We start from the raw sequence: 16,531 nt of genomic DNA on the forward strand, positions 1-16,531 counted from the left end.
GGTTTTCTTGAAACAGAATCATGCAGTCTGCAAACAGTGATAGCTGGATTTCTTCTCTTCCTGTTTGGATGTGCTTTCTTTCTTTCTTTCTTTCTTTCTTTCTTTCTTTCTTTCTTTCTTTCCTTCTTTCTTTCTTTCTTTCTTTCTTTTTTCTGGTTGTTCTATCCAGGACTTCTAATACTATGTTGAATAGTAGTGGTGAGAGTGGGCATCTTTGTCTAGTGCCAATTTTCAAGGGTAATGCTTCTAGCATTTTCCCCTTCAGTATGATATTATTGGTGGGCTTTTCATAGATGGCTTTTATTATTTTGAGGTATTTTCCTTCAATATCCAGTTTCTTGGAAGTTTTTAACAAAAAAGATGTTGAATTTTATCAAAAACCTTTTCTGTATCTATTGAGATAATCATGCATTTTTGTCTTTAGTTATGTTTATATGATGAATCATATTTATTGATTTGTATATGTTGAAGCAGTCTTGCATCCCAGGGATGAAATCTTGATTGTGGTAGATAAGTTTTTTTATACGCTGCTGTATTTGGTTTGCCAGTATTTTGTTAAGGATTTTTGCACCAATTTTCATCAAGAATATTAGCCTGAAGTTTTGTTTCTCTTCTTCTCATTTTCATTCCTGCACTAGTTTCAGCAGGAATGATACTAGTTCTTCTTTGTACATCTAGTAGAATTCAGCTGTGAATCCAACTGGTCTTAGGTTTTTTTTTGATTGGTAGACTATTTATTACTGACTTGATCTTGGACCTTGTTATTTGTCGGTTCAGAGATTCAATTTCTTCCTGGGTCATACTTGGGAGGGTGTATATGTCCAAAAATTTGTCAATTTCTTCTAGATTTTCTAGTTTATATGCATGGGGCTGTTCATTATATTCACTGATGTTTGTTTCCGTTTCTGTGGGGTCAGTGGTAATATCCACCTTTTGTTTCTCATTGTGTTTATTTGAATATTTTCTTTTTTCTTTCTGAATCTAGCTAGCTATTTTATTAATTTTTTCAAAAAAATCACCTCCTGGATTCATTGCTTTTTTGATTTTTTTTTTGTCTGTCTAAATTTCCTTCAGTTCAGCTCTGATTTTAGTTATTCTTATCTTCTGCTAGCTTTGGGATTTATTTGTTCTTGGTTCTCTATTTCTTTTAGTTATAATGATAGATTTTTAACTTGAGAACTTTCTAACATTTGATATGGTCATTTAGTGCTATAAATTTATCTCTTAGCACGGTCTTAGCTGTGTCCCAGAGATTCTGGTACACTATGTCTTTGTTTTCATTAGTTTTGAAGAACTTTTTGAATTCTGCCTTAATTTCTGGACCCCAAAGTACTTCAAGAGCAGGTTATTCAATTTCCATGTAATTGTATTCTTTTGAATGACTTTCTTAGTCTTGATTTCTAAGAAATTGTTATGATTTTAGTTCTTTTGCATTTGTTGAGGGGTTTTTTACTTCTGATTATGTTATCTACTTTAGAGTATGTGCCACGTGGTGATGAGAATAATGAATACTCTGTTGCTTCTGGGTGGAGAATTCTGTATATATCTATCATGTCCATTTGATTTAGTGCTGAGTTTGAGTCATGAATATTTTTGTTATTTTTCTGTCTTGATGGTTGTTAATTTTCTGTCTTAATGATATGTATAATATTTATTGTCAATGAGATGTTAAAGTCTCCCATTATTATTGTGTGAGAGTCTAGGTCTCTTCAAAGGCCTGCAAGCACTTGCTTTATAAGTCTGAGTGCTCCCATGTTGGGTCTACAGATATTTAGGTTAGTTGGGTGGTATTGTTGAATTGAATACTATTATGTAATGCCCTTTTTTGTCTTTTTTGATATTTATTGGTTTAAAGTCTGCTTTTTGAGAAACTAGGATTGCAACCCTCCTTTTTTTCCTGTTTCCCATTGGCATGGTAGATTTTCCTCCCATCGTTTTGAGCCTGTGTGTGTTATTGCATATGAGATTGGTCTCTTGAAGACAGCAAAACAGTGGGTCTTGGTTCTTTCTCCATCTTGACACTCTGTGTCTTTTAATTGGGGCATTTCACCCATTTACATTCAAGGTTAGGATTGATATGTGTGGATTTGACCTTTCCATGATGATATTAGCTGGTTATTTTGCAGACTTCTTAATGTTATTGCTTTACAGTGTCACTAATTTTTGTACTTCAATGTGTTTTCCTGGTGGGTGGTAATGGCCTTTCTTTTCCATATGTAATGCTTTCTTCAGGAGCTCTTGTAAGGCAGGTCTGGTGGTAAAGAATTCCCTCAGAATTTGCTTATTTGAAAGTAATCTTATTTTTTCTTCTCTTATGAAGCTTAGTTTGACTGGATATGAAATTCTGGATTGTAATTTCTCTTTTTAAAAAATGTTGATCATGAAGTCCTTGCCTATGCCTATGTCCTGAATGGTTTTACCTAGATTTTCTTCTAGAGTTTTTATGGTGTTAGGTCTTATGTTTAAGTCTTTAATCCATCTGGAGTTAATTTTAGTGTAAGGTGTCAGGAAGGGGTCCAGTTTCTGCTTTCTGCACATGGCTAGCCAGTTATCCCAACACCATTTATTAAACAGGGAATCCTTTCCCCATTGCTTGTTTTTTTCAGGTTTGTCAAAGATCAGATGGTTGTAGATATGTTGCATTGCCTCCGAGACCTCTATTCTGTCCCATTGGTCTATATCTCTGTGTTGGTACCAGTACCATGCTGTTTAGGCAAGGACTTCATGACCAAAACACCAAAAGCATTGGCAACAAAGGCCAAAATAGACAAATGGGACCTAATCAAACTCCACAGCTTCTGCACGGCAAAAGAAACAGTCATTAGAGTGAATCAGCAACCAATAGAATAAGAAAAAATTTTTGCAGTCTACCCATCTGACAAAGGGCTGATATCCAGAATTTACAAAGAACTAAAACAGATCTACGAGAAAAAAACAAACAAGCCCATTCAAAAGTGGGCAAAGGATATGAACAGACACTTTACAAAAGAAGACGTACATGAGGCCAACAAACATATGAAAAAATGCTCATCATCACTGGTCATCAGAGAAATGCAAATCAAAACTACATTGAGATACCATCTCACGCCAGTTAGAATGGCAGTCATTAAAAAATCTGGAGACAACAGATGCTGGAGAGGATATGGAGAAATAGGAACAGTTTCACACTGTTGATGGGAGTGTCAATTAGTTCAACCATTGTGGAAGACAGTGTGGCAATTCCTTAAGGACCTAGAAATAGAAATTCCATTTGACCCAGCAATCCCATTACTGGGCATATATCCAAAGGATTATAAATCACTTTACTATAATGACACATGCACACAAATGTTCATTGCAGCACTGTTTACGATAGCAAAGACCTGGAACCAATCTAAATGCCCATCGATGATAGACTGGACAGGGAAAATGTGGCACATATACACCATGGAATATTATGCAGCCATCAAAAATGATGAGTTCATGTCCTTTGTAGGAACATGGATAAACCTGGAAACCATCATTCTCAGCAAACTGACACAAGAGCAGAAAATCAAACACCGCATGTTGTCACTCATAGGTGGGTGTTGAACAATGAGAACACATGGACACGGGGGGGGCACTACACACTGGGGTCTGTTGGGGGGAAATGGGGGAGGGAGGGTGGAGTGGGGCGGTGGGGAGAGATAGCATGGGGAGAAATGCCAGATATAGGTGATGGGAGGAAGGCAGTAAATCACACTGCCATGTGTGTACCTATGCAACAATAGTGCATGTTCTTCACATGTACCCCCAAAACTAAAATGCAATAAAAAAAAGAAAAAAAGTGTTGATACTGGCCCCCAATCTCTTCTTGCTTGTAGGGTTTCAGCTGAGAGGTCCACTGTTATTTTGAAGGGCTACTCTTTGTAGGTGACCTGACCTTTCTCTATAGCTGCCTTTAATATATTTTATTTCATTTTGATCTTAGAGATGATTATGTGTCTTTGGGATGAGCCTGTCTAGCTGATCTAGCTGGATTGGAGAATTTCTCATGGATGATATCCTGGAATATGTTTTGCAAGTTGCTTCCATTCTTCCCATCTCTTTTAGGGACACCAACAAGTCATAGTTTTGGCTTCTTTACATAATTCCATATTTCTTTGAGGTTTAGTGTGTTTCTTTTTATTCTTTTAAAATATATTCTTCTCTATCTTATTTCTGAAAGCCAGTCTTCAATTTCTAAGATTCTTCTCTCTGCTTGGTCTATTCTGTGATTAATGCTTGTGATTGTATTAATAAATTATTGTAATGTGTTTTTCAGGCCAGTTACATTTTTTTTTCCTACACTATCTATTTTGTCTGTCACCTTCTGCATTGTTTTATCATGAGGTTTTAGCTTCCTTGCATTGAATTTTAGGGTACTCCTGTAGCTCAATGATCTTCTTTCCTATGTGTATTCTGAATTCATTTCTGTCATTGCAGCCATCTCAGTCTGGTTCAGAACCTTGCTGGAGAGGTGATGTGATAATTTGGAGAAAAGAAGGCACTCTGGCTTTTTGAATTTTGAGCATTTTTGTGTTGATTCTTTTTCATCTTTGTAGGCTTATTTACCTTTAATCTTTGAAATTGCTGGCCTTTAGATGTCTATTTTTCCTTTTATACTATTTGATAATCTTCAGGGTTTGACTGTGGTATAAGGTGGATTCAGCTAACTGGCTTCATTTCTTGGTGATTTTAGGGGCCAGTGCTCACCTCCCAACTCCTGAACTGTGTGCTCTAACTCTGGAGGACTAGTATATGGCCCAAACTTTGGCTCTTCAAGGTTTCAAATCCATTGTAATTGGTTGGGGGTGGGGGTTAGGGGGTTGCTGAAGTGCTGCTGTGACAGAGTACTAGTGGGTACTGGGTTGCCTGCTTCCCTGCAGGTGCTTACCAGAGTGGAAGAGGAAATGCGACTGGGTGGAGGGTGGGTGGGGAGCCTCTCCTTAGCATTACAGTGTGCATGGTTGCATTGAAAGTGGTGTTGGCTTGGGGGCAAGTGTGCTCATGGGTACAAATCTGGGTGCCTTCTCTGTGCCCTAAAAGCAGGAGTAATCACTCAGGTTGAGGGAGGATCTGTGGTTCTATTTGCAGTGTTAGTACAAGTGCAGGGTGTTGGTGCAGCAATGGTTTTCTGCCTCTGAGCCTGCCGAGGCTCCATCTGCAGTGGTGGTTGGTAGTGGAGAGGAAAACTGCACTTCAATGTGCTGGTGGGGCAATGAAAGCAAAACCTGCCTGTTCAGACATGTGCCACAAAGTGACGTAGGGAGTTGCTGTGGGCCTGCGGGAAGCTGCAGTATGGGAAGGGAATGCACAGACTGGTGTGTGGCCATAGCGGCCACCTCACTGGGGTGCTCCACTGGTTAAGCACAGTCCACTAGCAGAGAAGCCATAATGTAGGTCCCCAGTGCACCTGAGACTGCCCTGCAAGCAGACATGGCCAGGCTGTGGCCCTGGGAGAGTCCAGCAGACCAAGGGGTGCTCAGATCAAACCAGTCCCATCTGAGGCAAGGCTGCTCTGTAGATATTAGGCTTAACTGTTCCTGTAGGTCTAAAGTCACCTATAGGAGCAAGTCTAGCCTAGGGGGATGGATCTCCCTGGCCATGCTCTGCTACAGAGGATGCTGAACCAAACCTTCTGGCCTTTACCTCAGCTGGCTTGCTGTCCCTGCCACTTTTTAATGGGTGTCCTCCTGCTGAGATTCCAGAGGTCCATGGTGAGGGCAGGTTGTTCCTTTCCAGTTCAACTCACCTATTTCCCCAGAGCTGCTGTGATCCAATAAAGCAGTCCTCATTTTGGCAATGAGTATTTGTCCTTACATTTATCTAGTTGTCACTAAGTCTAATATAAAGGCTCCAAGCCACTACAGATTCCCAGGATATTCATAATGTAAATAGAAATATTCCCATTCCTCCCCCCAGCCTAATTTCCCTGACCCGAGTCAACTGCATGTAGACAACATCCAATAAGCCCTTTCTACACTCTCAAAATTTGTATCCTATTGTCACCCTCAGATATCACATAATTATTTTTATGACCCTTTGGTAGCTCCTGATGCTTCTTATTTTGTCTGTAGAACCTATGCTTATTGACTGTTACTGACCTGCGGAACCAGATTGTGTTATCTCACCAATTTTACTAATCCTTTTATGTTGCTTGGCTTTCCACAATTTTCTTCTTATATTGAACAATCACCCACCCTATCCAGTTTACCTAATTCTCACTATTGGGAAAAAAAAGAGGTGTTCAGAACCTCAGAGTTATTTTTGTAGCTGATCTCAGTTCCTAAGGAGATAATTTAGGAAAAACAGCTATAGAACAAGGCCAAGTTCCTTTCATGATCTCATTACACTTTCAGAAATGTTTGCCACCCTTTGGGTACTATTCCTAGGAATCTACCACCCGGCTGAAAAAGTTAGACTCAACAATGGAATCATTTAGTCATTCCTCAAGCAATTCATCATGGCCATGGACAACATCACAGCTGCTCTTAAATCAATGACTTACCACTTTGGAGGTAAGTCTCTTCTGTTAGATTGGTGCAAAAGTAATTTGTACTTTTTGCCATTACTTTAAATGCAAAACAGCAATTACCTGATATAACTAGTTTATTGAGGGTTTTTTTTTTTTATCATAGAGGGATGCTGGATCTTATTAAATGCATTGTGTTTATGACACAATTCCATCTGTGTTCGACTAGTATGTAATTTGTGCATATTGGAACCAAGCAATGCCAAGACTGCCTACACTTACTTTTGAACTGATTGTCTATGTTCATAATGAAGAAGTTCCTACATACCATGAAGAACATGAAGCAAAGAAAACAAAGTTCTCAACAGAGAACACAGATGGAATTACAGAAAAAAAAAAAATAGTTGACCAGGGGAGTCAACATTGTTGCCTTTTGAGACAGATATCCACCCAGAAGAACAGATTCTTTTGTCCCGTGGGGTGTTCCATTGATGTGGTGCTCTCCCCCATACCCTAGGAGTAGGAGTTTCTGAGATCCAGGCTACAGTGATTGTTCTTCTGTGTTTAGCCACCCAGTGGGGCTGCTACACTCCAGGCTGGTGCTGGGGAATGTCTGCAAGGGTTCCGGTGATGTTACCTGTCCTCAGACCCACAGCAGTTGGTACCACTACTGGCTCTGATGAAAGTGGCAGGGGAGTGATGTAGACTCTGTGACATTCCTTGATTATAGATAGCCTTATTGCACTGTGTTTCTTGAAGGTTGATTATAATGGTAGTGAACTAGGCATGTGGACAGACTCAGGACCTCCTGGTTAGCCAGAGTATTTCAGGGAATGGTGATAGCTGAGGTTACATACCAGTATTTTTCTTTCTGGATACAGTGTTATTCTATCTGGAGATGCTGTAATGGGCTGTGTTGACTGGTCTCCAGCCAGGAGGTGGCACTTGCAAAAGAGTACCAGCTTCTGTAATAATGGCAGAATTTGAGCTTGCTCTACTTTGCCCGGAGGAAATATTCTGGTTTCTCAAGTGACAGGCAGGACCTTAAAGCTCCCAAATGTTTCTGTCATTTGTGTTACACTACCAGGGAGGGTGGAGAAGCACAGCCAGGTTGGGGCTGGATCAGGCTGATCTGTGCTGTCACTCTTCACATGAGGGGCAAGCAGCAGCCTCTTTAGGGGTCAGAGGGCATTTATCAGGCTGTTAGGGTAATGCTCCAGAGGTGAGTATAACTGTCTCTGTTGCACAGGAGAGTTTTCACAGGGAGTGGAGAGTGGCAGGTGGCAGTAAGCCTCACCTAGATCCCACACAGTTGAAAAAGCTGTTTTCACTCCTGAAGTGTTCTGGTAGCAGCACTGACCTAAGATCCAGGGGCAGTCTTGGCAGCCTGTCTTCTGCACTCGTGGCTGCAGTGTACTTCCCACTTGTCCCCTGGGTTCTGGCCAAGGGAGTTTGCTCCTACTCAATATTATATCCCAAAATTCAGTTGAGGACTTCTTTTAACCTGTGGCCACTGCCTGGGCTACTTGGATGACTTCCCTGAGTCCCAGTGAGATATATTAAAGAATGGCTTCCCTCACTCCATGCTAGAGACTGGGAATGCCTGTAAGGTATTTTCTACTTCTGCTTCTACTTTTATATTTCTCACTATTCCCTAAATCAGTCCCAGTGCTGGGTAAGGCTAAGGCCTTCCACCATGGCCTGGATTTCAGCTTCCCTGTGGGGATGTGTATCCTGGAGGCAGCCTCTTCCCTTCTCACAATTTGGGGACTTAGAGTTTTTTTGTTTTTTTTTTTAAATTGACTTATTTTATTTTAGGTGCATACTGTATCTGGCATTTCTCCCCATGTTATCCCTCCCCAATCTCCGCTCCCTCCCCACCCCCACTGTCTCTCCCATACCCCCGCAACTGCCCCCAGTGTGTGATGCTCCCCTCCCTGAGTCCACGTGTTCTCATTGTTCAACACCCAACTATGAGTGAGAACATGCAGTGTTTGGCTTTCTGTTCTTGTGTCAGTTTGCTGAGAATGATGGTTTCCAGATTCATCCAAGTCCCTACAAAGGACACGAACTCATCGTTTTTTATGGCTGCATAGTATTCCATGGTGTATATGTGCCACATTTTTTTTGTCCAGTCTATCATTGATGGGCATTTAGGTTGGTTCCAGGTCTTTGCTATTGTACACAGGGCTGCAATGAACATACGTGTGCATGTGTCTTTATAGTAGAAAAATTTATAGTTCTTTGGGTATATACTCAGTAATGGGATTACTGGGTCAAATGGAATTTCTATTTCTAGATCCTTGAGAAATCACCACACTGTCTTCCACAGGGGATTTAGAGTTTTTTGGCTATCTCACAAGGTAGGCTGTAGCCTGCCACTTCTTTCAAAGAATCTGTGCTTCTTTCAGCTTTCTTGTTAAGTTCCTGTGTTGCTTCTTGAAAAAAGTTCACAGTATAAATCTCTACATGCTATTCTGTCCTTTCAAGTGGGAGAGGTGTGCTAACACTGCTTCTAATCTTCCTTCTTGGAAGAAAAAAAAACCCAGCAGAGCAGCCTCTAATATTTATCTTTCTGTTTTTCTTCATGGATATCCCTCTCATTAAATGTCTCAATGGTCTCACAACACAATTAACAACCTTTAACAGGTACCAACAGATGGCTTTGCTGGTCATAAATGAACAAACTGGAGGAGAAATGAGCTTGAGGAAAGAATGCCTCTTTTTCCCTTGAATAAACTATAGTCAGGCTTCTGAACCTTTTCTTACACCCATTTGTGTACTTTCTTGTAAAATCTAGTTTTAGTAAATAATGCAGAGAGACAGTTTAGCAAGAATCCCCCATCCTCAATACCCGATAATCTTCTATATCTGATCAAAATTATTCACTTCCCATTCTTGGTATCTGATCACTCTGGCTTGCCCTCAGCAAAAAATCCTGTTAGGATTCAGGTGCAGTTGCTCACACCTGTAATTTCGTAATTTTGGGAGGTCACGGTGGGAGCATTGCTTGAGTCCAGGAGTTTAAAACTCCTTGGGCAACATAGCAAAACCCTATCTCCACCAAAAATAAAAAAATTAGCCAGGCATGGTGGCATGCACCTGTAGTTTCAGCTACTTGGGAGGTTGAAGTGGGAGGATTGCTTCAGCCCAAAAGATCAAGGCCGCAGTGACTGTGATCATACCACTGCATTTCAGCATGGGTGACAAAGTGATTTATCCCAACTATAAATAAATAAAAGAATAAATAAATCCTTTTAGATTAGTTCAACCAGAATTCCCCCTAAAGTTGCTATATTTTCTTAATAATTTTTCATCCACTGACCACCCCCTGCTTCTTGGCTGTAAGATTTCGCTTCTTCCTGCTGCATTTGGAATGAAGCCCAGTTCTACACTGGGTTTTTTTCCTGCCCGGATGGCAACAGTCCTGAATAAACTTTGTACTTTGCACTTTAACTTTTGTCCTGCTAACTAGCAAGATAGCAATTTAGCAAGATAGCAATTTAGCAAGATAGCAATTTCTCAGAAAATTATTTTTTCTTTCAGATTTGCATATTTAATTAAAAAACAAACATTGTTTAGATGCTTGGAATCCCTATTATCTGCTTCATTTATAGTATACATCAATTTAAATATTAATTTATTTGAAAGCTGTAAATGATGAGTATTCAAAATAATTTATTAAAAAAATAAAATGAAAGCATAATTCTTATTGTTCTTTCACTGGAAACCCTCCAATGAATCCCCATGTCATTCAGAGTTACAGTGGCCTGTAGTGCTTCAATAGAAATATAGCAAAAGACACATATAGTGATACATTTTCTAGTAGTCACATTAATACAGGTATAAAGAAACGGATGAGATTATGCTTAATAATGTATCTCATTTAAACCAATCTACTCAACATATGAACATTTCAATACAGAATTGAAAATGAAATTTTTCATGCTTATCTTAAATTCTATTGGGTATTTCACACTGAGAGCATCTCTCAATTTTGGTGCTGAATTTTAAGTAGGAATAGTTAAAAAATTAACAGTTGAAAAAGATTCACATGCACAAGATGTTTTCAAATAAAATTTAAAATGTTTCGGTAACTGAATTGACTACCAAGAATGATGTGTGTGCACATTATTATTATGACAAAAGTGCTTCAGTTTTTTTTTTTTTTCTTTCCCATTTATTTATTTTATTGCATTTTAGGTTTTGGGGTACATGTGAAGAACATGCAAAATTGTTGCATAGGAACACACGTGGCAGTGTGATTCGCTGTCTTCCTCCCCATCACCTACATCTGGCATTTCTCCCCTTGCTATCTCTCCCCAGCTTCCCACCCCCCACCATCCCTCCCCTATTTCCCCCCAACTGACCCCAGTGTGTAGTGCTCCCCTCCCTGTGTCCATGTGTTCTCATTGTTCAACACCCGCCTATGAGTGAGAACATGCGGTGTTTGATCTTCTGCTCTTCTGTCAGTTTGCTGAGAATGATGGTTTCCAGGTTCATCCATGTCCCTACAAAGGACCCAAACTCATCGTTTTTGATGGCTGCATAATATTCCATGGTGTATATGTGCCACATTTTCCCTATCCAGTCTATCGTCGAAGGGCATTTGGGTTGGTTCCAGGTCTTTGCTATTGTAAACAGTGCTGCAATGAACATTCGTGTACACGTGTCCTTATAGTAGAACGATTTGCATCTTAAAGTTTTGTTATTGCTGTGAGTCCATCAATAATTTACAATCAAAGTAGTGCAGGTTGATGGAACTGCTGATAACAAGCCAGTGCCCTATTTTAGATGTTTTGATTATTAAAAAATGTATCAACATATATATGTATTAAATGTATGTATATATGTATTGTATGTATATATTTATGTTATATGTATTATTTATATAACTATCCATATGAACATGTAATATATGTACATTTGTATTACATTAATGTATATATGTATTATAAGCAGGTACGTAGGTATTACATACCTATATACACATTTGGTGATAGGCAAGTATTGTAAAATGTTAACAATTTTTCAATAATTGTTAACAATTGTTTGAATGCTTAATTGGCTTAAAGAAGTATATGAATATTAATCATATACTTTTCTCAACTTCCCGGAAGGTTTGAAATTTTTCAAAATAAATTTGGAGGTAAACGTCTTTGATCCATATCTCTTTTGAATCTCTGCCCTATTTCTCTGCCCACTTCACAGCTTAGATTTTTAAAACGTTTCATCTCTTGCTACTATTAGTTTGTACTATGCACAGTATGACTTAGTGGTTAAGACCATGAATTCTGGAGTCAGATAGTCTGGGTTTGATTCCTGAGCTCTACTATTGTGTTTCTGTAGACAAGAAATTTCTGTCCCTCAATTTTTTAAAGTAGGGTTGTCTGGAATTAAAATAGTAATAAGAATAAAACGCCTAATAAATTTGTTAAACAGTAAAATGGATACCACTGAAAAGTTATTTGAAAACTATAAACCACCTGAGGATTAATTTAAAATAGAAAATAAAGAGACACATATGAGTGACAGGCAAGGAGCATGAATGTATTCGTTATTTATTCGTCATGAATAAAACACCTTTGCCAAAAAAACTTAAAATATAAGAAGGTTTATTGGATTATACAATCAGAAGAGGTTCACTCCAAAGATTTTGGGTTTATTTCTGTCTGATTTCCTCAGTTATGCCCTCATTTGAGTATTGACTACATCCCCAGGCTGGTTTCTCTCTTGATGGTGAAATGGTTGGCTCTGCTAGATTTCACATCCATACACCATAACATTCAGAGAGAGAAAGACTGTGTTTTGTGGATCTCTTTTAAAATAAGAAAACTCATTTTTTAGAAAAAAATCATCTTTTCTGTCTCACTGGCTTTATATAAGTCACAAATTCTTCTGTCAACAGCTGCCTGAGATTCAGTGTTACTAAGAGTTGAGAGTGAATGACACAGAAATACACTTTTTTTTTTTGAGAAGGAATCTCACTCTGCCACCCAAGCTGGAGTGCAGTGGCCAGATCTCGGCTCACTGCAACCTCCGCCTCTGGGGTTCAAGTGATTCTCCTGCTTCGGCTTCCTGGGTAGGTGGGATTACAGGCACGCACCATGCCTGGCTAATTTTAAAAATATTTTGAGCAGAGATGAGGTTTCAATATGTTGGCCAGGCTGGTTCAAAACTCCTGACCTCGGGTTATCCACTTCAGCACCCTCTCAAAGTGCTGGGATTACAGATATGAACCACTGTGCCGCGCCCAGAAATGCATTAAAAAAATTATGGTATTACAGAAAGGGAAAAGAAATGAATACAGACACTCTATTTCATAGAACTTAAGAATATAAAATGACTAACACTAAATATGAAAATATTATTGATTAGAGGATACATATTTTGCATGAATAACTTTTCCAAGTAATCTTTTGAAATAACTCAGAAAAAATTAGAATCAAATTCAAACAGGCAAGTTACTTCTCAGATGATTCTGCTTAAGTAGGAACTGCTATCTGAGAACTTGGAATTTGCCTGAGTTTGTAAAATTATGCCTTAAGATTCCAGAAATTTGCCGATAGTAAATGCATACTACTATTATCAGTACTGACATTTATTCCTAGTATTTGTTGGATTTGCTGAAAATTGTAACTAATTACACACGGACACAGTCTGAGACCTCATGAATAATTTAGTTGACTTTTGATGAACCCCAGTTGCTTAGATTTTGAGTTATATTTTACAGGAATTTTTTCTTTCTGAACATTTTGGACTCATATACAATTATTTTTAATAATTTAATATTTTGTATTCAAAGTGGCCTTGTCCAATTTCTCACTCTCCCTCGATTTAAAATAAAGTATTATCAAGTTGTAATCAATTTTCCAGAAGGGATGACACTTGTTTCAGAATGTTACAAAATTTTCTCTTCCTCATAATTTTTCTCATAACATTTATTACTTCCGTATTTCTTAGGCTATAAATAAAAGGGTTTAATAAAGGAATAACTAAAGTATAAAATATAGCAACAGGTATATCTTTATCCCCTTCATTAACTGCACCTGGTCGAGCATACATGAAGAGAAGGGAACCATAGAATATTGACACAGAGAGAAAGTGGGATGCACAAGTAGATAAAGCTTTGCCCCTTCCCTCTTTGGATTTCATTGTAAATATTGTGAAAAGGATATAGAAATAAGAGACTACGACTATGGTAATAGTAAAGATTTGAATTGACCCTGCTAAGATAAATAACACCAATTCATTGATATAAGGGTCAACACAAGAAAGTCTATACATTGGAAGAACATCACAGAAAAAGTGTTTGATTTGATGAGACCCACAGAAAGTTAACCTCAACAGAAGCCCTACTTCAATCATGGGATGCAGGTTTCCAGCTATGTAGGCTCCTGTGGTCATCTGAATGCAGAGTGTCTTGGACATCATGGTGTGGTACTGCAGTGGGCTGCATATGGCCACATAGCGGTCATAGGCCATTGCCGCCAGAAGAAAGCAGTCTGTAGTTTCAGCAAGACAGAGAAAATAAAATTGTGCCATACATTCATACAGGGAAATCCTTTTATTCTCAGAAAATAAGTTCTCTAACATCTTGGGGGTAATAGCAGTGGAACAGCAGGAATCCATCATAGCCAGGTTGCCCAGAAAGATGTACATTGGTGTGTGAAGACGATGCTCTGTATAAATCAATGCCACCAAACCAATATTCCCCACCATAGTGATCAGATAGATGGCAAAGAACACTACAAACAGAAGGGTCTTCATCTTTGGGTGATATGTAAATCCTGTGAGGATAAACTCAGCTGTCAAGGAGTGATTGTCCTCATTCATCTCCACCTTGTCTGTTGAGGTATGAATTAGGAGATACAATATTGTAACCGATTGTAATTGAGAGCATATTATTTTTCCTTCATTTTTTTCCTTTTAACAACAGGCAGAGGAATTTCTTTGTCATATTTCCTCTGCTGTTTCTAAATATATCCTCATGTGCTTCTAGGGATATTTGTTCTCCTAAAGCATCAGTGTCTATGACCTCAAGTTCTGACCCTTCGGATTCACAAGGATAGTTTGATAATTACAGGGAAGATGCTTAAAGTGGAAATGGCTCATCTTTATGAATTCATGCAAGGATAGCTTGAAAAACTGGAGAACCCATATTTGGTTCATTGTTCCCAAATAATTTCACTGTCAGTTTTGTATTGAAGATCCTTGAAACAAATTTATAATACATGTATAATATAATATATGTCATATAATATAGAACATATATATTATATGGTGCTATGTGTGTACACACACACACACACTTCTCCAAGAAAATAGTTTTTATGTTTTTCCAGAGAACTGAATGCTTTTAGAAAGCATGCAACAGATATGTTAAATTTATGTTTTACAAACTGCATCTCATTCCTTTCCCCATTGTCACACCCATTTTCATAAACATCTACTCTGTCCATGTTATTCCTGTTGATTTTATTTAAATGCCTAAATCCTTCTTCTTTTTGATAAGGAATAATTTTTATATAATGCTACTTAAAGTTTTAACTAATTGCCCCAGGTCACAGAGATTTCCGTTTTCTGAAAGGTGGAGCCTCTCATGTACTCGACACAACTCAGAATTTCTTGCCTATATATACATTGTTTTTTAAAATATGTCTGTACAATTTACTTATTATATTGTAAGCATTTTGATGTTAATTGTGACTTACACTTCTGTGACAAGAGCTGTAAAATGCTAAGGGGGAAAAGGCAGTATTAATTTCAATCTTAACTCCACCCGGATGACCCAGAATGAGTAAAGTTGCTTTATGAATTCTACCAATGATCCTTAATGATTCTTGGTTTCTGCAGAGACTATTACCTTTAAAGAAAAGTCAACCAAGAAATACATAAAATAATCACATAAAAATTTATGTGTCTTTCTCTTCTCTATGGACACAGGGAGGGGAGCATCACACAGTGGGGTATGTTGGGTGGAAATAGGGGAGGGACAGTGGGAGTGGGGAGTTGGGGAGAGACAGCATGGGGAGAAATGCCAGATGTAGGTGATGGGGAGGAAGGCAGCAAATCACACTGCCATGTGTGTACCTATGCAACAATCTTGCATGTTCTTCACATGTACCCCAAAACCTAAAATGCAATAAAAAAATAAATTGACTGTTTTCTACATTTTTCTGTTCCTTCACAAAATTATATAAGATTTTCTCAAGCATACTATAGCAGACTAAGAGGTACTAAATAAAAGCAAGCTTACATTTATACTATAGGTTTCTAACAGGAAAAAAAGAAAACCTTTAAATCTTAGCAGGATTTTTGAAGTCAAATTTTGTTTTGCTTTAAAAGGCTATTTCCTGTCCCTACATAGTGATACATTAAGACATACTGACTGATACTTTGAATCATATAAGTTCTGTAGTCAAAATAGACTTATATTTTTAAATCAAAATATCAAAACAAAAGCACAGGCTGAATATTTTATTAGTTTTAAAATATTAAATGTAAGCCATGTAGTCAGTTAAGGAAGCAATAACTTTCAATGTACATGCCAAATTATTTAGCATAATTTCTTCCTAACTTTACCTATGTGTTTTTAAATTCTATCTTATAATCAGAAAATCAGACATATTGCAATATTGCATCTCATCCTAGTTCTTCATAGCATTCAATTTTGAAAAGCACTAGAAAGATTAGAAAAAGCTGAGATATGGGTGATGCGGAGGAAGGCAGCAAATCACACTGCCATGTGTGTACCTATGCAACAATCTTGTATGTTCTTCACATGTACCCCAAACCTAAAATGCAATAAAAAATAAATAAAGAAAAAAGCTGAAATTTAAGAACAATAAAATATACTAAATAATTCAGAGATGTAAATATTTATGATTCCTAAAATTAGATGTAAAAATAATTTACTACACTTCTCTTACCTAGATTTCACTGAGATGAGCTTTGTAGCAGTGCATTGTTTGCTTTATGATGTAATTTTAATAGAATTAAAGAATATAAACCTTGGCCTCTAAAACAGTTGGGATTAAAATAATGAAAATCTAGGAG

At 37.9% G+C, this 16,531-nt stretch overlaps 1 protein-coding gene across 1 annotated transcript; it reads right to left on the reverse strand.

Moving 5' to 3' along the window:
• Positions 1 to 13,336: 13,336 nt before the first annotated feature.
• Positions 13,337 to 14,308, reverse strand: LOC116565356 (olfactory receptor 5K3). The gene has a single exon (XM_032298911.1). It carries the CDS (start codon positions 14,306 to 14,308, stop codon positions 13,337 to 13,339), a length of 972 nt encoding a protein of 323 aa, XP_032154802.1.
• Between the last annotated feature and the right edge of the window lie 2,223 nt (positions 14,309 to 16,531).

The sequence above is a fragment of the Sapajus apella genome, unplaced genomic scaffold, assembly GCF_009761245.1.
Source record: "Sapajus apella isolate SASKATOON/1434 unplaced genomic scaffold, GSC_monkey_1.0 scaffold40, whole genome shotgun sequence".
NCBI classification, from domain to species: Eukaryota; Metazoa; Chordata; class Mammalia; order Primates; family Cebidae; genus Sapajus; species Sapajus apella.

Excerpts from the sequence above, each read along its gene's own strand:
- LOC116565356 (XM_032298911.1), bottom strand. The coding sequence starts at position 14,308 with ATGAATGAGGACAATCACTCCTTGACAGCTGAGTTTATCCTCACAGGA.